We start from the raw sequence: 22,445 nt of genomic DNA, 5'->3' as shown, positions 1-22,445 counted from the left end.
CTCATTCATTGCACATTGTCGGTGGCTGCGTTCACACTGCAGTGGCAGATTCGAGTAGTTGCAACAGAGACCGTATGGCCCACAAAGCCTAAAAATATTTACGATCTGGCTATTGACAGAAAAAGCTTGCTGGCCCCTACGCTAACCAGAGAAGCCACCATGATCTTTCCTCTTCTTTTCTTCCACTCACTCTGATCTTCTCTCTTGCTGACTTTCAGAGCCTTCACCTCTTGCCTACATGAGGTTCTTCATGATCTGTCAGTTAAAGGTCTCCTTTTATTAGTGGGAATTCCTTGCACTTCCCCAGATGTATCTTATACCCATGGCGCATATGGTTCTTTCTGCTGGGAGTAAGTTTCCTTCCTTTCTTTTTATAAGGAAATCCCATCTCTCCTTTGAGGCTCATAGCAATGGCATCCTTCTCCAGTAAGACTGAGTCTCCCACTGTCTCCCACCCCTAGCAATGCCCAGAACTCTGCCTGGACTGTTCCAGCCTGGGTCAGAGGGTTCTAATCGAGGGTTAGGTCCCTAGGAGATTAGTCTAGGGACTAATCTAGATTGGTTAGAGCAATCTGGTGTGTCTCTCTGGACTTTCTGGGACAATCTGTAATTCCTATGAATTTAAATTACTTTTGTTCTCTCAGGCCTATATGACATTGTTTTAAAAATGGGCAACACATTTTAAAATTTGGAAATTGATGTTAACATGAATTAGCAAGGCCATTGTCATTGGTTGAAGAATACATTATGTAACCTAAATCTGTTATCTAGTTATATCCACCTGAGCCTGTATCCATTGATACATCATCTGTCTTCATTTGTCTATCCACTCACCTGTTTAGCTACCAGTCCCTGCTCCTGAATGTTCTCCACATTGTAGTTTCAATACTGTCACTTGATTCGTGATGTTCCACTTTTATGAGATTGCTCACAGGTAGTCTCCAACACTGTTCCTCATCTCTCCCACTAAGCTGGCTTCCATTTCTCCTTTACTCCTCCTCTACTTTTCAGGAAAAACAAAAATTCCTGTTTTGGCCTGCTAGCAATGCCATAACAAAGTATCAGAAACTGGATATCTTAGAACAAATGAAAATTAGCATCTGATAGTTCTCAAGGCCAGAAATGCAAGCTCAACTTGTCGGATGGGCCTCATTCCCTCCGAAGGCTCCAGGGAAGGGTTTGTTCTCTAGCTTCTGGTAGTTTGCTGGCCGTCTTGGATACCCCTTGGCTTACAGGTACAATATCCAGATCTCTGCCTTCATGTTCACATGACATTCTGTGTGTGTGTGTGTGTGTGTGTGTGTGTGTGTTGCCTTTCTTGATAAGGACAATCAAAATTGCCTTTCTTGATAAGGACAATCACATTGGATTAGAACCTACCTTAATGACTTAATTTTAACTTGGTCATCTGTGTAGAACCTATTGAAAATAAGGTCTTGTTCCAGGGTACTGGGGTCATGGTCTGGGTGATACAGTCCCACCCACAACAATCTCCCATTTTCTCTGCTCTGTTCACGTGCTTCCACCATTTGGAATCCTTCCTAAGCATTTCTGCCTGGTGACAACCTTTCCCACCTCCTTTTTCCCTCCTACCTGTGATCATGCAGTTGCTCCCCAAATAAATTCTCCCAGCTATGGGTGGGTACTACCCTCTTGACAGTCACTAGTATATTTTCCATATTGTAGTTATTGTTTTAGGACCTCAGTTGACCGTAAATGTCCCATTTTACCCTGCCCCCAGATCTTATAGGTTGATATTCAAGTATTGGCAAAATTTTCATTAGGTAAGCTCAGAAAGCCAAAGCCCTCACATTCTTGGCGCTGGATTTTAAGATCCTGTTGGCAGTAATTGTTCTTACTCATCTCATTATTCCTTCTCCCTTTCTTCAGCTCTGCACAGAGTATCCGTGAGCATATAACATGTGTTTCTCATGTGGAGAAGGGGAGCGTAATGACAGCAGGGTGTGGAGTCTGCAGTTGCTGGTGTCCACAGCAGCACCCATCACTGGAAAGTCCTGATGCTCAGTGGCCTGCGCCACATGGGTCACACAGGTCCTATGCAGGCAGATATAATCTGCCACTTTCAATTTCCATCTTTAGGGGAGATCATGACACTTTCACTGCTCAAACTGAGTATTTTTATGTCTGTGTATATAAATCTGTTTTCATTAAACTAAAAATGGCCTAAAGAAAGGCTCTGTACATATGTTTGGACAGAGATGTGGTGGAACTCTCTTTTCTGTGATCTTCTTTTCATCTTCCCCTTCATCATCATTTTCAATAACTTCATTATTATCTCTAATTATGGGAATTCAGAGCTGGAAAATCATCTTATAGGGTTATATTACTTAATGTTTAGAGCTATACATTTAGAATGTGCCAGCAGTCTGATTCTATTAGCCCATGCCCTACTTTAAGATAATCTGCTTAAAATTGATACCAGCTAGGGATTTGGACTTTATTGATTATATTTCCTGCCTTGGCCTCTTGCTTATCACATCCTGAACAATACAGCTGAGGCTTCAAGAAAAGTCGGGCACCTGGGTACCACATGAGGTTATGAAGACTTTCCTTCTGGGTGCCACATAGTCAAGTTGGGGATAGGAGGTGTGGATGTTAAGATGATATTTTTTTTCCATACCTCACAGAGTTATTTTGAAGCTGACATAATCATTATTTGTAATCCATTGTAAGTAGAAACACTTTGCAAATGCCAAAATACTATAATAGAATTTGAAAATAATGTGGCACATTGTTACACAGATCTCACGTGCACACACGCACACACACAAATCAGATCACAGGGTTCTGAAAACCAAGTCTATTCTCTCAAATTCTTCTCTATCATATGGGAAATAGAGAGAAATAGAAATTGCTTCCTGCCCAGGGCATCATATACAAAAGGGATTAAGAATGCAGGAGCTGAAGGAGGAAGTCTGGATTCACCTCCCGGCTCTGCATTTTATGAACAGTGCAACTTAGCCTCACTCACTGAGTACCCCTGTCCCTTTGCTTCCCCATCCACAAACTAGGGACCAAAAACATTCCCACCTCATGGAAATGCCAAGGAAATTTGATGTGGAAGTCCATGCACAACATTTAGCTCATTCCCTGAGTAAGTGTGCATGCTAATAGATACTGGTGGTTAGGTTTTGTTTAATTTTTTTTAAATAATCTTATTGAGAAATGAGAAATAAGTATATGAAAGGTTTCATGGTAATTAATTTAAAATAGTTCCAGATGATAGGAGAAAAAATATGACACAGAAACTCACAATTAACTGCCAAGAGACATAAAGAGAGTGAATTTGAGCTGGTGATTCAAGGATAGAATGGGAATTGGATGAGAACAATAGGTCAGAAGATAAACAACTAGCACAGTGAAATACTAAGGAGGTTAAGACAGGAGCTGAAAAGGGTAAGGTGGGGTTGGTCTGGAGTTTAACTGAACCAGAGGGTGTTAATAGGGGAGGAGTGGATGAGAAGGCCAGGATGGTTGGCTGGAGACAGGGTGTGGCAAGAGGAGGACGGAAGCCTAAGGCTTTGGGGGCATTGTGCAGAAGAACTTTCAAGACCCTGGTGGCTTCTGATCAGGATGGTAGATTGGTGAATGTGAGGTTTTCATGATATAATTTGATAATGATGTGCCATATAGATTAACCTAAGGACTGGATTCAGGGGAACATGTTAAGAAACCCTAAAACAGTGGTCCTTAACAGGAGTGGGTGGTGAGAAAGCACAAGCCAACACTTGCTAAAATGAGTTTCAGATGTTCATTTATTTTAAACTGTTGAGTACCTGTGAGATAAGTGATGCTATCATCATTTCACAGAAGGAGAAACTGAAGACCAGAGAAGTAACTTTTTAAGGCTTTAAGGTCACACAGAACTGATACACAGTAGAACAGGGAGCTGAAAGCCAGGCCATTCTCTGTGCAGATCTTCCCGCCATGCTTTGCTGAACTGGGGATCTAAATAAGAGGAAGAGTGTGTGAGATACTGCAAAATAAGTGTTTGAAATGTTATATAGAGAATTAGGAAGGCACTGGCAAGAAATGAGGATGACTCCAAGAGTTTTTACCTTAAAAATTATAAGCATGGTAAGAACTGTCCTTTCAGAAAGCGAGAGAGGGGGGTTTGGGAAGAGGATGACAGAAGCATTGTGTCTGTGGTTATGATGTGCAATAACGGAAAATTCTGAGAAATCAGTTGGAATCGTGAGAATTTGGAGGCAATTCTGTAGCTGGAGATGAAGGATTAGAAGTCACCCCAATGGAGATAGACATTAATAATGGCATGTTCTGGGCAATGGAGAGAGAACAGCTGGACAGAGCAGCACTTGCCACACTTTAATGTACACAGGAGCCATGTGAGGATTCTCTTAAGGTGCATATCCTGATTCAGTAGGTTTGCGGTGGAGCTTGAGATTCTTCATTTTTTTTGCCAGCTGCCAGTGATGCTGCTGCCATCAGTCCCAGAATTATTCTTTGAGTATTCAGCAGAGAGAGGACTGATTCTTGAAAAACCACCATAGATGAGGAGTAGCCAATAGAAAGAAGAGCAGCAGAAAAGTAGCAAGATGACCAGAGTGGCACACTCTTATAAGTGTCATGGGGATGTGGGGGGGGTGTCAAGATGCCACATTCTGTGGAATGATCAAGTTGAAGAGTATCAAAGAAAATCTGGTCAAAGGGTAACCACTGATGATATTCAAGAGGTCAGTTTTTGTGGTGGGAATAGAATTTGGATTGAGGGAAGATAGGCATGAATTATCTGGGACACTGGAGGTTAGGGTTAGAGGTAAATCATGGAAAATGTTGGTACCTAAAGGAACTGAAGAAATGGGATGAAACTGAATGGTATGGTAAAGTGGAAGTGTTCTATCCTTTATTTTAGGAGAGGCTAGTAGTATGGGCACACAAAAGACAGAGGCGTCCTATATAGATTTCTGTACAAAGGGGAATAGAATAGGAGAGATGGAAAATTCTGGGGAAACAGGAAATAATTGAAGAAGAATGTTGGAGATTGGATTGAAAGGCACCAGTTAAAAGGTTAGCTTTTTAACCAAGGAAAATACATTTTTTCTCTAATACAAAAAGAAAGAAAAATAACCGAGTTGTGGTCAAGATGGTATAGTAAGTTCATACTATAGTGCACCTACTCAACTTCAAATATACAGCAATAAAAGAAAATACAAGAAAACATAGCCAGGCCCATATACAAGATAAATAACCTTGTGGGCCAGAAATGGTACAGAAATAAAAGGCGAAGAACAGACTTACATTTGTTCTCATGCTGGGCATGAGGTCTCATGTTGGTCTAGAGGCAAACATTTAGGACAGGGATTTAGCCCTGGAGGATCTGCAAATTTATATGTGCTCCAAGTTGTCAGAAAATCAGAGTTACACTCACTGACTGCAGTCATGGGTGGGGACAGGCTTGAACAGTAAAGAAAAGAATCTGAAAAAAACAAACTCATAAAAAAAATCATTGCTAACCCCTCTTTGGAAATAGTTAATAGGAATCTGTGAGGCTTAGGAAGAATAAGGGAGGGGATAAAGATGCTATATACTAGGGCCTCCAAGCCAGCATTATAGGATTTGGTTCAGAATTGAAGTTCTAAGAGGTTAAGTAAAGGCAACAACAAACAATAACAACATAAACAACCTACTAAAACAGTATGTGGGAGCAGAAAAGGAAAATTAACAACAACAACAACTTCCCATTCTCAATTAATTACAACCCCAAATTATGAAATGTGTAAAAAATTTTATAAGAATACTTGTTATCACGAATTTTATTCAACAATATTCTGGTGATTCCAGCCAATGTAATAAAACAAGAAAAGACATAAAAGAATTGAAAAGACAGAGATGATGGTCCTTAAGTTAAAGATATGATCACTCTCCATAGAACATCAAAGTATATTTATAAAGCAACCATTAGAACTAATTATGGAATTCAGTAATATAGCCAAAACAAGATCACTAAATGTATTTCATAAATACCATTAGAAAACTGAGCTCAAATCACATTTGGAATGGCATTATTTATATTATAGTAGCAAAACGAGTAACATTTATGATAGCAAAAATGAAATAAAACCAGAAATATGAGTTAAAAAAGTAAAATCTAAAAAAGGACATGCAAGATCCTATGGAAAAATGCAATATATTATTGAGCTTAAAAGAACTGAGTAAAAGAAGCATATATATACTATTCATAGACAATAAGAACCACTATAATAAAGATGTTGATTCTTCCTCAAATCTATAAACTGAATACAATTCTAATAAATTTTGAAGGCTCATGCTTAATAAATTTATGCTATAATTTCTATGCAAGGATGAAAAAACAAGAATAGTCAAGGTACTTTTAAAAAAGATAAAGAGTGGGTCAGGTACTGTAGTTCATGCCTGTAATCCCAGTGGCTAGGGAGGCTGAGGCAGGAGGATGGGGAATTCAAAGCCAGCCTCAGCAAAAGTGAATCACTAAGCAACTCAGACCTTGTCTCTAAATACAAAATAGGGCTGAGGATGTGGCTCAGTGGTCAAGTGCCCCTGAGTTCAATCCCCTGTAACCCCCACCGAAAAAGATAAAGACTGAAGAAACTTGACTAGTAGACAATAAAACTTACAAGTTTTACAGCAAATAAGCCAGGAAACAAATGGGCCAAGATATAATGATTTTCTTTTTTAGTACTCAGAAAACGTGTGTGTATATATAGAGAGACAGACAGACGGATGTGTGGGTATCTGTATATTTTTGTATATGTCATTGCAAATTAGTATGAAAGGGGGAAGCTATTCAATAAAACCACCTAAGGGGGGGGAAGTGATATTGTTACTCCAAGTAAGTCACAAAATAAATTATAAAATCTGGATGAAATTTAAAAGTAGAGTTTTATGTTTTAAATAACATTCTTATTTAAAAATAGTTTTCGACATACAAAAAAGTTGCAACAATAGTATACAGAGTTCCTTTGTGTCCTTCATCCAGCTTCCCCTATTATAATCATTCTATGTTGCCAGGATACTTTCATTATAATTAGGAAAACAATTGTAGTATATTATTGTTAACTCATTGCTGTATTATTCTAGTCTCATGTTTTCTCCTGGATATTCTTCCTCTGATCCAGGATACCACACTGCATTTGGTAATTGTACCTCCTAACTTTGATCTATGATAGTTGCCCAGACTTTTCTTGTCCTGAGAGCCTTGACAGTTTTGAAGTGCAGTGGTCAAGTTCTAGGCAGAATGTCTATCACATAAGCTTGTTAGTGGGGTTCTGGGTCTGGGGGAGGAAGACTAGTCTATCTATTCTATCTCATCTTTTCTAGATTGTTTGCTTATCTAATGATGCATCACTGTGATGTTATCCCCATCACCTGGGTGAGATAGCATCTGCCAGATAGCGTCACTGCAAAGTTACGCTCTCCACAAATTCCATAAAATTTGGAAATGAGCCAGTAATAGCACACACTCAAGATGGGGGAGTTCAGATTTACCTCCTTGAACGAGGAGCCTCCATGTAAATTACTTGTAATTCTTCCGTGAAGTAGTTTTACAAAATGTAGTATTTTTTTAAAAAAGGAAAATATCTTTTGACTTTGAGAAAGAAAACATTTCTTGAAATAAAAGGAACGTTTAATGTTTTTGACTACATTAATTTAAATCTATATAAGTACCATCTACGAAGTTAAAAGACCAACAGAATAAGAGAACAAATCCTAATGTGTGTATTTGACAGAATATTTGTACAGAGAATAAATAACAAACTCCCACAAATAAAAAGGAAAAGAGCAATACACATATGGATACACACACACACACACACACACACACAAAAGAGGAAAGGATAAAAATAGGCAGCTCACAGAACAGGAAACCCCAGTTGAGATGATGTGCAACTTCAGTAGTAATCAGAGAAGTGACGTTAAAACTATAAGGAAATAACATCTACTACTCATCAGTTTGGAAGGGAAAATGTTTAATAATATCAGATATGGGAATACATGATAACAAGTTCAGCCATTTAGTAATTATAGAAATATGAGTTGGTATCTTCACTTTGGGGAAACATTTAGCAAGAGAGTGAAGTTAAGGATTTATAGACACTAAACTAGGGGAATATCCTCTAAAGATGTGCTTCTCAAATGCTTTTGTGTATAGGTACCACCCGAGGAGCTTATTAAAATGCAGACATTGAAATAGTGGTGTGTGAATCTTCCTTTCTACCAAGCTGTTCCTGGCATTGCTGGTCCATGTGCCCACAATTTGATTAACAAGGCTGGAGTAGAGGTCAGCAAACTATTGGTCCACGGGCCAAGGGCCCAATCTGACTCCCGACTTTTATAAATGAAGTTTTACTGGAACATGCTTAGTTATTTGCTTGTTATCTATGGCTGTAGTCAGATTACATTGGCAGGATTTGATAGTAACAACAGAGTCTGTATAGTTTGCAAAGCTGAAAATATTTTCTATCTGGCCCTTGATAGGAAAAGTTTGCCAACTAATGCCCTGGAGAAACTCCCCCACGTGTGCATAAAGAGACTTGTGTAATAATACTCATTGCAATATTTCTGGAATAATGAAAAAATAGAAACAAGTGTCAGTTGGTAGGACAGGAAAATAATGTATAGTATATTCACAAAATGGACTCCTAAAATTAATGAATGAGAGCTACATGCATCAAAGTAGATTAAATCTAGAAAATACCCTTTTTTAAAGTTTAAACTCATGCAAAATAATACTATAATTTGGTTATGGATATATGCATATGTAGATAAATTATTATAAGATGCCTGGAAATGATAATCATGTATTTCAGAAAAGTGGCTACCTCTGGTGAGAGGAGAGAGGAACAGGGATGGGTGGAATCAACGGGTTCTCAGCCATTATTGTAATAGGTTATTTCTTTAAAAATTTGAAAAGAAGATACCAAAATATTATGAGTTGTTAATGCTGGGTGGTGGGCAGAGAGTTTTGGTGTTCTCTATGCTTCTGTGATATTTTTAAAAGAGTCAAAATAATCCAGAAAGGGGGAAAAACATGCAGCACCTAAAAGGTATTTTGAAGAGCAGGGAAAGGAATGAAGATGGATTATTAATACTGAACACATGAAGTCCTCTCCTCTAGACTGAGCAAGAAAAGAAGATGCTCAGCTATTGCAAGTTGTCTGAGATATTGTGATTTTTGAGAGTGGTAAAGAGATTTCACCATATCACTGATATTACTCTATGACTTATGGAGGATTCTGAATCTGAGAGGCCATTTCATGTCATGGAGTAGAAAGAACTTCACTTTCTCTGGTACTAACATTTCAGTCCTTTAAGCTGAGATCAGCTTACTGTTGGGATAGTCTTAGTGATGTCAAGGACCATGTCCCACAGCACATTTTTTTTTGTCTGATAATTTCAGTGTTCTGTGTCCTTTTATCTCACCCAGGTTTGGATGCCCTCCCACTTTGACTTCCCATGGGCCTGAGTCCATGAGCTCACTCATTTGGGCTACTTTCAGCCTTCCCTCTGTCCCTCTGAGCATCTCCACCTGGGCAGAAGCAGACTTGGCTGTGCTGGCAAGTGGGCCAGCCAGTCTCATCACTCATTTTTCCCAGCATACGGAGGAAACTTTGCAGGAGGAGGTGTCCCATATTGAAGCTAGAGATCTCCTTTCAACACCCTCAGCCATGAAGGACACAACACTCATATTTCAGTCCCAAGAACACTTCAATATCCTATGAGACCCTTTGAAACACAGGGGTCCCTATAATCTGCCATTATAAAGATAAAGTCATAGTTGGGTCAAGTCATGCCTCAGGAGATATAGGAGCTACAATAAAAAGCCCTGCTGGTTGGCATTCAGTAACTTTTAGTCACATGCCTTTCCATGTCAGGCAACATGGAAAGCACAGTTGACTGATGACATTTCTCCTAGCAGCAGCATCCTCTGTGGTCCCCAACCTGTTGTCTTGTTGGGAGCCTGGTTTATGAACACAGTGCCTCCTTGCCCATACAGTGCAGTTCCTGAGCTCTCTCCCCTTTCTGAGACGGATTTGTTCTTCTACTGTAGGTATCTAGACTCTTTGTGATTGTTAACCATGACCAGAGAGAGCCTAAGTTTGGTGTCACAGAGGCAGTCAGTGAGACTTGCTCAGATGGCACTCTGCACCTAATGCTTATTGTAAAATTTCAGTCTCAAATGTGAAGACAAACCATGCAGAAATTATCAATAAATCAAGGAGTAGAGAATAACAGGGAATGGTGGAGAACTGGGAAAACTGAAAAACATACACCTTTCCTAAACTGAGTGGCTACTCTGCTTTAGCTGACTATTACTATGCAGAAATGTTGGCTCAGCTTTGCCAGAATTCTTGGATTTTCAAGGAAAGGTAGAAATGGGGGTATTTTAAATGCAAAATCTTCCAACTTTTAAGTGTTGGCAACTAAGAAAGATTGCTAAAACAGAGAGGGAGGGAGGAGAAGGGGAGAGAGAAAGAGAGAGAGAGAGAGAGAGAGAGAGAGGGAGGGAGGGAGAGAGAGAGAGAGAGAGAGAGAGAGAGAGAGAGAGAGAGACACCATCCTGGTGTGATGTGTGGCCCAGAGGTTAGTAACCTCAGAGGAGAGAAGAGTTTTAAACAACCTGATTTGTGGCCAGCAAGCGTGCATTTGAGGTTAACCCACTTGAGCTAGTGCCATCAACCTGAATCTGATGGCAGGAGAAGAAAGAACTTAGACTAAAAAGCATAATAGCCATGCCCGGAGGCAAAGATGCAGAGCAAAGCAATCATAACTATATCTCAGAGATCATAAGTACCTTGGCGACCACCTTCCCGTGTCTTTGGAGGAGCTGCCACATAGGCAGGAATCAAAGTGAGTGAGGGAGCTTTCCTTCATTGAAATGAACCCTTTTCTGTCCATCCCTGCTCACACAGCAGTGTAGGAAAGGATAGCTGGAAAGAGAGATCCTCTGGGCACGGTGTTTGGCTTCCCAGGGTGTTCTCAGACATTTCCCACCCTTTCTATGGGTGTAACCATATTCTGAACAATTTATTTTCTCTCCAGACTCATTACTATTTCTTGTTCATGAGGTTATTTTTCATCCTGCATAGGCTTCACTCATGAACAACGGGTGTCAATGTCTAGGAAATGGAGTCAATGTCTAGATGGGGTCTGGGGTTCCCTACCTAGAAAGTACCAATCCATGCAAAGTGTTATTGTGAGGGTGGTGGGTGTCACAGGCCAGAGTACAGAAAATGAAGCATTCAGGGAAAGAGCTGGTTCAGGCTCAGCTGGGAGAAGGGAGTGGCAGGCCAGGGGCGGGGAAAAGTGGGAGTTAGAGCTAGGGAAGCAGTTTGTTAAGAAAGAAAACTCTCACCCTATGTCCAGGGCTTAATGACAAATGCAAAGTGCTTCATTACAAGGACTTTGGAGTAATGAAGAGCTGGATTTAAATTCAGACTAACCCACAAAATAACCTTGGGGATTTTTCTTTTTATATTATTGAGGCTCAGTTTTCCCACTTGCCAAATGGAGTTACTGCTATTAACCATTGACGACAGTGAATAATAAGTTAACTCTAGGCAGTGCTTGGCATTGTCACTTACTTACATAGACCTTCAGATTCCAGGGTGATTGACGGTACATCTGATGGTAGGATTATTACAGCTAGGCATCGCCTGAGGCTCCTTTCTTCCTCTCGTGCCTATCTGCAGCATGATTCTATAACATTTCCTCTCTTCTTACCACTTGGGGAAGGTGGGTAGGCAGTGGTAAGAATGACATCCAGACTAGGGTGGATAAATTGCTCTGTGTCTCCAGTTCCCTATTGTTAAGCCACCTCAACACCGGGACTCCTGTTCCACTTCCGAGTATAAAGTGCTTTTCTCTCAGCCAATGCTGTGTTAAGGGCAAAGTGTTGCCGTGACGTAGCAATTTTAAGATGACAAATATATTTGAAGAGGGAATGTTTGAAAATAATCCAATAGAATTCCATTTGGTATTGGGCCTTTTATCGAGGCCATCACCTAAGCCACTTTATGAAGTTAGGTAATAAAATTATGATGCCAGATAACGAAAGGAAGAAGCAGAGACAGAAGGTGAGGCCTTTGAGAATCCAAAGGCAGATGGAAAGAGCATAGGCAGAGGATGCAGGAAAGTTCTTGGTGGCAGATGCTGGAAAGCTGGTGGCTCTAGGATCCTGAAGTCAGAGCGCGGAGCTGAAACCTCAGTGAGGGCGAGATGATTAGGGTCTGCACAATTGTCAGGAAAAAAAAAGACAGTTTTGAAATTATGGGCCTCTTTTTGCATTGCACAGTTGTAGTGTCTGTCCTCTCCTGGCAGCAGTGAACATGGAGGGCTTGCCCAGGAATATGCGAAGTGCTCTGGTATTCAATGCGTTAGGCCCTGCAACCTTTCATCCAGCCCTGTGGGTGCTCAGTGCCCCGTCTCCCCTAACCTCTTCCTTCATAACTCCCCTCCCTTTCCCCACATGATCCTAGACTCTCTGGCTTGCTTCTCAGGAAATGTATAGTTAGACAGTCCCTGAAGACCAGGCTCTGTTCTGAATTACAGAGGGCCAACAGGTACCTTTGTACCAGATGATTTTGGGGAAACCTCTTGACAGAGGAAAATGTTGGACATGGGTGTCTGTGGGCCACCCATGGGCAAGGCCTGCTTTGGAAGTGTTATTTGCCTTTAGTTGACCTTCCTTCCACCTACCTACCCCTTTCCTGGTATCAGCTGTGGTCCTGGTCTCCACTGCCCTGCCCCCAGTAAATGCCTTTTTCTTCCTGCTCTGGGGTTGTTCTGAGGAAGGGGGAGGAATGGAGGATTTTGGAGCACTGCCTTTTATGCTATCAGGCTTCAGCTTTAAGAATCTTGGAAAGGCTCCACCTGGGAAAGAGTTCCAGAGAAAACAAACTTCAGATCCCCAGCTCATATGGGAAAAGGCTCATGTTCACGAAGGCAGCTTTAGGGACCTTGGCAGAGACTTCATCAGGCTTGGCCCTGGCCTTTAATGGGTCTGACATGGAGCCTTATGGGGCCCATGGATGCTACATGGCCTCCCAAGGAGATTTCATTCTCAGAAGCTGGAATGATAGTTCTTTCATAATGATAGTTCTTTCATAGGGGTCGTAATCCTCAGGTGTCCAGGGAAACAACAGCTTTTGTGGTTCCAAAGGTTTATGCCCCTAACAAAAGAAGAAAGATTTTTAAGGAAGCAACCCCCGCCATCTCATCATTACCCATGTCATATAGCTTCCCTCGTGGAAGTTAGTGCAATTTAGTGGGTGATAAGGCAGAAAGAGGGTCTTGAATTCAGCAGTATCATCTCTCTAGTGATAAGAATCTTTGTTCCAGGCCCAGGAGTGGCATCCGGAATGGCAGTCACAGGCACCATTTTGAGACATTCTGACCCAACAAAGGGAGTGAAGGGGGGCAAGCATGTTAGGAAAGGGACTAGGCAGAGTCGTGTTGATGGTGAATCTTTCTTCCCTGACTGCAGCTTGTACTAGTTCTATAATGCCACTCTGCAATAGTTGGAGGATAATGAATCTAAATTTTATGCCCCAAAGAAGCCAAGTACCCTGACAGGCAAAGCAGTGTGGGTTCAGGAGCTGGAGACACCCAGACTTCTGTCTCTGGCAGTTTGCACTTAAGAAGACTTCCCCATGTTTTTGCACTCGGGGCTCAATACTGACCATTAATTCCACCATGTCTGCCTCTTCTGCCAGGGGTCTTTTCAAACATAGACAATCATGGGATATTAAACTTGAAGGACAATAGAGATCATCTAGTCCCATCAACTCACTATATATATGAGGAACCTGAGGTCCAGAGTGGGGATGTGTCTTACCCAAGGTCACATGGTGAGTTATCTCCTTTGACATCTTTGTATAAAGTCATGACCCCTTCCCTACCAATTTTGATTTTTAAGACCCAAGGACTCATCATCAAACCTCCATGTCTCAAAGAAATAGGGTATGGCTAGGTGTCCAGGGTGGTATTGGTGTTCAAGTCCCTTAGGTTATAAGAGTGTCTTCTAGAGGAGGAAGCTTCACAGGGCCTAGGTGAGGGGTATGGGAGAAGCAAGAGAGGGGCCATGGCCTGGCGAGAAACAGTGATGTCATAGACCTTCTCAGCAGGCTGCCCAGACCCATGACCTTCCCTCCTTTCTCAAACCCCAGAAAGCCCTTCTCTGGAGTCAGCACAGAGAAACTATCTCAGAAATGTCTCATTTTGAAATGGAGCTTTCTTCTAAATATGATATCACAGACAAAGAGATTTCCCTGTATCTTCACAAATTTGACCTCACTCCCTACAGAGGGAGGGACCCCAACACCCCAAATGTCTCAACCCTGTTTTGATCATACTAGTCCAGTCCTGGGCTACAGAAAGGAAAGTCTCAGTGCAATTGGATTGTTTCAAACTGTGCCCATGATGTATCCCCAGTGCCCAGTTTTTCATCATGCCGTCCACATGCCTGCACATGACTTTCATGAAAAGATAGGCTTTCTCTGTTTACATGTGTATGCACATGTGTGCATGAGTGTGCACACATACAAACATACACACACACGCAAACATGCATAGTCTTTACAGATATGTTAAAACTCTGAATTTGATCAAGCAACTTGTTTGTGGAGATTTGATCAGGAGCACCCGTATCTCTGGATATTCTCACTGAGTTCCCAGCTGAGTGGCCAGAAAGACTCTAAGCTGTCATGGAAGTCCTCCTCGCTTGAGGCAGCCTGTAACTCAGTGGCCACCAATGCTGCTCCTCAAGGGTATGTCCATGCCCTGTAAGAATTAGAATTATGGGAAGGCTGAGATCTCATCCATCCTTCCTAAACCATCCAAGGTCCTGGTGAAATGAGGCAAAAAAGGTCAATAGGAAAAAGCTTGTAGGCTTACCAGTACAGAGCCTCCACCTCCTAGTGTGGTCAGAAAGGGTCTATGAAATTTTAGTTCCTAGAATTGGAGATGCCCTCTGGTATCCTTAAGTGGGGCAGCATAGCCTTCTCCTTCATCTCCTCTGGTGACCCTGCCATGCACACCCTTGCTCTCTCACCTGCTCATCAGCTCATCGTCAGGGGATCCTCCTTCCAGACTTGGAATGACTGTATATGGTCCTAGACCGAGACTCCCTAAGATGAGTCTGTCCTTCCTCTTCCATGACAGTCCAAGCCAAGCCCCCAAATGTGGCACTCACTTCCCTTCCATGGTTCAGCGGAGGCCACAGCAAAATGGAGTGTTTCCGGTTTTCCTGACCGTTCTTGGTTTTAAGTTACCCCCTCCCCCTCATCTTTCCCTTTTGCTGGCAATTCATTTGGCTATTTCCAATGTATATCCGTATCTCTAGGTTTTCCCCTTTCAAACTCCCTTTCTATTTCCCCTCCTAGTTTTGATCTTCTTTGGGGGTTTTGGTTTTTACTTTATTTTGCTTTTTTCTGTTTTTCTGTTTTTTTTCTTTTTGTTTTTTTATAGGTTTCAGAGAAATTATGTTGAATCCAATAAGCCTTCCCGGACATTCCAAGCCTCTTAACCATGGCATCTATGTTGAGGATGTCAATGTTTATTTCAGCAAAGGACGTCATGGCTTTTAAAAACTCCTTTTAAGCCTCCTTGTTTTGATGTCACCTTGGTAGGCTGGGCCCTCTGAGAGGTTGGAAGCTCTAGGCGTTGTTCTCTTTGGATCCGGGGATGCTAAGTAGAAACTGCATGAGCCACCGGTGCCCCTGCACCCTTTAACACCACCGAGATGGGCATTTCCCCATCGGCCACTGGCAGGGTTGCCCCTTCCCTCCAATCATCACCGTGTTTTTTCTTTTATTTTTTTCTTTTTTTTTCTGACCTGCGAGGCAGCTCCTGCCACCATCTTTAGAGCCAATAAAGAGAATTAAAACCTGTGCACCAGGAGCCATCTTTTATACACAACTAGCTATTCTCTTGCTTTACAAAAACAACCCAATCGCCATGAGAAAGCCTGATGAAGTCCAGCCGTGCTGTGGCCTCCCTTTCTCGCTTGGAAGCATGGGGTCTCCCTGGCTCTCCCTAGGACACTGTGCTGTCCTTTTAGTAACCTCATCGCCCTGCAACCTCCAGTGGGGAAGAGTCACAAAGAGCACCTAAGCAGAGGTGGAGACGGCGCGGTAAGAGGAGGGGGAACCAGGCCCAAGTGTTGCACCAGCTTAGGTCTCAGAGGGAAGAATGGAAACCAATATTTTGTTTTTGTTTTTGGTTTTTTTTTTTTGGTGGAGAAAATCATACCTTTTTTTGGATACACTGCCCCTCCTTCTTCTCTGGAATGGCTCACAGTGAGTGCGATATTAGAAAATTCCTTGGAAAGAGTTTCTCCAGGCTCCTTGGCCCCTAGAGGTGCAGTTCCGACAAGCTTTGGCTACAGGAGACCTTGCCCGTGAATTGGCCATCCTACTAGGACCACAAGGGACCGAGGGAATCAGGGAACAAGGCCCTTCCTGCTAGGCCATGATCCTGGGATTGGCTCTCTTGCCCCACTTCCACTTACTCTTGACTCAGAGAACCTTTGGAGCCCAATGGAATCACCATTTCAAGGTCAAGATGAACTGAAGGGGAAGAGAAGTAAAAATTGGCCTCCTCCAGCCCCTCTCGTGGCACCAGCGGACGTGTCACCCTGTTCTCTGGTCAATCTGTGTGTTTACTTTGCTTGCTTTGACTCATGCCTTACTCCACAGCCACCCTCTCCCAAAGAGGGGGGCTGTTCCCCCCGTTTCTGACTTGATCCACTGGGGAGAAGAAAGAGGATGTCTGTCCCTTGCTAGATAGGGAAGGCACGTTGGCAGGGTCTGAGACTCTCCCGGATTCGCTGACACATTAGCTGAGTGGATTTCTGGCTTGGTCCAGCTCTCCAAATACCCACTGGGAGTCCCTGTTATATGAGGGAAGCTTAGATTGTCACTTGATGATGATCAACAGGAACAGGGAGCACCCCATGGGGAGTTTTGGGGAAGCTATGGTGGTTTTTATAACCCATTATGTTTTGGGGGTGGTGTTGCACAGCAATAGAGAATAGATTCTATGCCTTTGGCAAATGTACCTGGGAGTTAAAAGGCTCTTACTGATGGGTTGATAGGTTCTGCTCCCCCCGGGTCCTGTGGATAAAGCTTCTTCATGTCAGGTTCCCAACCTGATTCTGTAGATGTCTCCATGGGGTTGAAAAACCGGAAGCTTTCCAAGTTCTTGCCCAGTATGTAGCCCTGTCCAGCTCCCCTCATCTGCTCCCCATGGCTCCAGTGAGGCTGTTCCCCAGCACGCCCTGCTGGCCCCTTGGGTCTAGGGCCTCCTCCCGAGTGTGGCTTTAAGGAGTAAGCTTGAGGATGATGTTTTTAATTATTGTAAATCATTACCTCATTTCCAGCCTCCCAGGCTCCATCCATCCCAGCATCTTTTATTCTGCCATTTTCCTCACCTTGTGCTATGACATTGGGGCATTGTGTTTCCACAGAGACTTATAGGAGTGTTCAGTGTATAGTTTCTTAATAAACACTTTATTTTCTAATGAAATGACTGGATCAGACCTCTTATTTGGAAATTTTGCCAATATTAAAGACACAGAAATTTCTAGGCTGCCCACATGTTCTCTCCTGTTTTGTTGTTACTCTTTTAAAGAAGTTTCATAGCTCAATTCTGTTTGCAAAGGTGTTTGCAACCTGTTTCATTGGTTGCTTTCATTGAGACTCCTCCCAATAGGTCAGGTTTATATAGCAAAGTGTTTCCTCATCTTATTGAGTTTAGAGGCACAAATAGGTCAAATGATTCACCCAGTGTCACACAGCATGAGAGGCAGAAGCAAGATTTAAACCTGAATCTTGCAGTCACTCCTAGGACCCCTGAGACTTTCACTCCTTTGGAGGACTTCTCTGATACTTGAACAGCTAAGATTTGTAGAGATGATCTTTTCAGAGCTGATATGCAAAGGGTTCTGAGAGTGGGAATGGGGGAATCCTGTATCTTTGTGCACAGCAGGGCAGTAGATTCTTCCTGGGGTGGAGTGATTTTTGTATCTTCCCTGTGCATCTTGGGGACATGACTTTGCCTAGAGAAAGATGAGACTCTGGGATAACAGGTCAATCTCCTGATCATTCAGAGACACCTTCTACACACACACACACACACACACACACCCCACATGCACACACTCATGTGGACCCAACTGCCATAATGGGTCTCGTGTGTGGTGGAAATGGTGAGATGAAATAGTCAAGTCACCTACTGAAAGTCAAGTCACATGCTTAGAAGAGCTGGGACGTGTTTGCCCTTGGACTCTGGGCCCTGATACAGTTGGGAAGGTTGAAATGCTTTCTGTGACCTACACTGTCTTCCTTTTTATGAGGAAGGGACACTGTAGGCAGTAGATACAGAGTGACAGTGAGGAACGAGGGCTGGAGAGGGTTCCTGGGGGGAATCTGAACCTTTCATTGGACCCCCAGAAGGCCTTGCTGGAGCTTGGTTACTTAGGAAGTCAAGGTGAAACAAATCATGGAGTGTGGAAGAGCTCCCATTGGGATCTGACCGGAAATTGGCAGGCCACTTACCTTCACTTTATCTCCAATTTGGGCCTAATTTGGTTTGAGTCTCTCCTACCCAACATGGAAGCTCCCATCCTCTAGAATGGCCTAGGGAGGTGATGGGATTTGCCCCACTTCTGCATTTTTCTGCTCTCAATAGCTCCAGGGAGCCAGGGTTGGAAGAGGGTTGGGGCAGTCCTTGGAACCATGAAGAATGCATGGGTTACAGGAAGTGCTTTCATTATTAATGTAGGAAAGGCTTAAGTTTTGCTCTGTTCTGATGTGCAGAGCTTGCCAGTGCATAGGAGAACAGAGAATGGGTAGCCATATCTCCTTATAAGATGGCAGGGGCAGGAAAAGAATCCCATGACTTAGAAGGAGGGGTTGAAATTAGCCAGATGGAGGGAGAGCTCTTTTGTTGAGGTAGGGGGGTATGAAGAGAGACAGGGGGACATAGCATCCTTAGAGATTTAGGTGCAAGAAAGTGAGGAGGTTCTTGTTTGGTGGCTCCTATATTGTCTATGAAGGCAAGGTCTTGTGCCATGAGAAGATCTGAAAAGAGTTGAAAAGTTCTCAAACAGCAGCCAAAGAGAACACGGCAGATGCTAGAGAAGCACAAGAAGGTTGTCAAGCAGAAGGAGGACCCGGCTGAGTTTGAAAGACATTACATCTCTAGGCCTCTGCTTCCCATGGTTTCCTGTTAGGTATGGAAGTGCCATGGCATTTGTCCCCCCATTGCCCCTCAGGGGCAGGCAAAGTTAATAGGGCACACCTGGACTCAGCCCAAGGAGGATGCCAGTTTGCACTGGCTTCAGTTAGGGCAGCTCAAGGCACAGCCAGACCTGTATGTCCCTGACCTTCTGGGTTCAAATCTCATCCACAGGATTTCCTTCTGACTTTCCTAGACTTAAGTTTATGTTTGGGCCTATAGGAGAGGTTCACAGCTGATAGTCCATGAGGCCAGGGTGCTTCCCACGTTCTTTCTGGGTCTTGATTTTGGAGGGGTGGTTGAAGGAGTTTGGGCTGTGAATCTTAGAAGGTGAGAAACTCAACTGCATCCTTCATCTGGCATAGGATGTTCAGGGACATGCCCTGGAGAGGCTGTGTGTCACTAGCGTCATGTGACCAGGTCCTGGAATTGGTTGCAAAGCTCCACAAAATGGGTCCACCATGGAGCATTAATAATACTTATTACATCTAATTTAGAAAGCACCTACCCAGAGCCAAGCACATTTTACCCACAAGAAAGCCAAGACTCAGAGAGATTCAGTAACTGTGCTGGGCTCTCACAGCTTGTGACTAGCAGGACCAGGACCGACCACAGTATCAGCCTGACCTGCTGCCCCCCAAAGCAGCCTGTCTTTGCCCTGGAAGGCTGCGGTCAGTCCTTGGGGCTGCCCAATTATAACTGTACCCTTCACTCCTAAGACAAGTCTTTGTTAGTGGCTTCTGGAGCTGGACATCATGCCTAGCTTCCTTCTGGTACCACCACCGAAAACCGAGCTATTTAAAAGACTGTGGAAAAGAACATCTATAATATTCTTTCTTCACTCATTCTAGCAGTTCACGACCCTGGATGCCCGAAAGTGTGGTTGGTCTTTGATCTGAGATTAATTGCCTGGTTTGCAGTTGCTGAGATTCCCAAAAGGTGATGACATCTTTGACACTGGGGAAGACTTGTTGGGTGAGACTAGGCCCATCCTTAGGAAGTCTGTAGGCTGCCCAGGTATGGGCAAGCATGAGAAGTTTTAGACAGGAAGGTGGTGGAGGAAAGGTGCCTGATTGTACACCCCCGTTTGACTTTTCTTAACCCAAAGACCTCTCGGTGTGTTGAAGCTCAGCCATAGGATTCTCACACAAGCCAAGAACAGGGGCAAAGCCATTTCCATTTGGAAGCCAAGAGCCTGGTCTCTGCCCACCCTCTCTTTCTCCTCTTGTGTGGGAACTCCTTTTGGAACCCAAGCTCTCAGCAGCCACGGGTGTGACAGAGACACAGTTCTGGGCTGTGACACTTTCCCTGGTTCAGCCCAGTTCCCTCAGGTCAAGGCCAGGCTTGAGCTAAGAATCAAGCCTCTCAGATATAATAGCCAGGTGGCAAGGGAGGGCTCCATGCCACAGAGAGAGCACAGGAGTGGGCAGATCAACGCAGGGTGACTTGATTGTTATCATTGTGTGCAGCTTTCTGAGCTAAGCCAGACAAGGAGTAGGCAAAGAGCCGGGCCTTCATTCTTTCAGTGTTTGCTGACTCCTGCACTTGGGCTAGACTTGCACACTCTGACAGCAAGAGCAGAAAGAAGGTGGCAGAGAGGGACAGGGAGGGAACTGGATGGGGTTGGGTGATGCCGGCTGCTCTGAGGCTTCTCTGGGAAGGAACAAGGGAACACCCTGCAGGGTGACAGTGGAGGGGCTGAGGAGGGTGGGGAAAGATGGGAAGCCTGGCCCACACCCGATTGTCCAGCAAGGTCCTGGAGTTCTACTCCTCCCCTCTCCTGGCTCGACACCACCCACCCTGTTCCCACTCTTTAATGCTGATGGATGTGGGCGAAGCTGCCTGCAGCCTCAAATTTCTTTGGATAGCTCTGGTTTTGCATTTCGCCTCTAGAAATCCCACTCTTACCACCCCCTGTACTTCCCACCTCCCAAGAGAACCTCAGCCTAGATCTGACAACATATTTTCAGAGCTAAATAAGACTCCTCCTTCAACCCTACTTGAACTCAAAATTAAATAGAAAGAATGAGTTGGCAAGAGATAAAGTCCCTTGTCTGTTTTTGGTGGAGGGTGCTTCTGAAACATTAGGATTTTGAGGCCCATTGGGTGGGACATTTCGTCCTAATCCCTCTCACTCAGTGGATGAAACTTCTGCAGAGTGACCTGGCTCCACTTCCCCTTTTAAAGCTTGGCTTCCTCAGAGAAGAGATTTATTTATTTATTTTTTCATGAGTGATAGGGTCTAAGACCTCTCTGCATTTTTATCCCTTACCACCTGGACATTTATTTTCCTCTCTCATCATGAAATATCTGTGCTTGAGTGAACATCTTCGTTGCCTACTGTCTTTGACTTCCAGGTGGATGGAGGTACCTTGTTCAGATGCTCTGCCTGCTCCTGCATGGGGGAGAGTAAGAAAGGGGTAGAGTGAGGGACCCACCTGGGCTGAACCTTTGACTGGGGTTTGATTGGCTCCTGTGAGACAAGAAATCCAGGCAGGCAGGAGGCTTTCTATGGAGCACAAACTTGCAGGATGCTGATGGCTAAGATTCAGGCCTCCAGCCAGGTCGGTGTGAGTCCTGTTTGTGAAAGAACTGGGAACTCTTTGGAATAGAGGGGAAAGGCAAGATCACACATTCCCAGAGAATAACCAGAGCTGTAGAGAAACCCTAGCTGAGGTCCCTGGTGGGATTCCATGCCTGTAAAACTGGAGTTGTGTGAACTTCACACATGGCACTAGAGTTGCCCCTGGGCTTCTTAGGATAGGTCTTCTCATGGCCCTCTGTCAATAGGACCCTCTCAAGAGCTCTCTGATGTAGATGAACCTGACCTTGATTTAGTTAAGAATGGAGAGAGGGTCATGTGGCAGAGAACAATCAAGTTTGGCATTTTGATGACTGAAACTATTGAGCACTCCAGCCCCTGATTAAGAGAAAAAAATCACATAGGAGGGTTCAGAGGATGGCCAAAATTCCCCATGCAGCCATTGAGAGGGTTGGAAGAGCAAGAAGTGAGGCTGCCCTAAGCTATATGTTCCAGGATCACAGTCCCTGGCTCCTGGATTCATCTAAGTTTGAGGGGCAGAGCCTCATGTCAGCTTGGAAAACACCACCAAGCCAACTTTGGTAAGTTAATGCTGGAGATCTCGGTGGCTGACAATGACAACCAGCTCTCTTTCCCTCCCATTTCT

The 22,445-nt window shown here is 43.7% G+C and overlaps 1 protein-coding gene across 4 annotated transcripts in view; it reads left to right on the top strand.

The window, feature by feature from the left end:
* Positions 1 to 22,445, top strand: part of Ntrk3 (neurotrophic receptor tyrosine kinase 3) — a 389,370-nt gene that overhangs the window by 258,024 nt on the left and 108,901 nt on the right. The window contains exons 13-14 of one of the 4 annotated variants that reach the window (XM_046436889.1): positions 13,734 to 13,868; positions 15,487 to 17,544. The exons of 2 other annotated variants lie outside the window; for them this stretch is intronic. In XM_046436889.1, the coding sequence (XP_046292845.1) occupies positions 13,734 to 13,868; positions 15,487 to 15,605 (254 nt within the window). In that variant the 3' untranslated portion in view covers positions 15,606 to 17,544. Of the gene's footprint in view, positions 1 to 13,733; positions 13,869 to 15,486; positions 17,545 to 22,445 lie in introns of those variants that run through there. One more of the 4 variants, XM_046436899.1, reaches the window with a different exon arrangement.

The sequence above is a fragment of the Marmota monax genome, unplaced genomic scaffold (genome assembly GCF_021218885.2).
Source record: "Marmota monax isolate L192 unplaced genomic scaffold, Marmota_monax_Labrador192_F-V1.1 WCK01_AAM20220418_F8-fsc00005, whole genome shotgun sequence".
Lineage (NCBI taxonomy): Eukaryota > Metazoa > Chordata > Mammalia > Rodentia > Sciuridae > Marmota > Marmota monax.
Note: the sequence above shows the minus strand (reverse complement) of the source record. Positions and strands in the feature narration are given on the sequence as shown.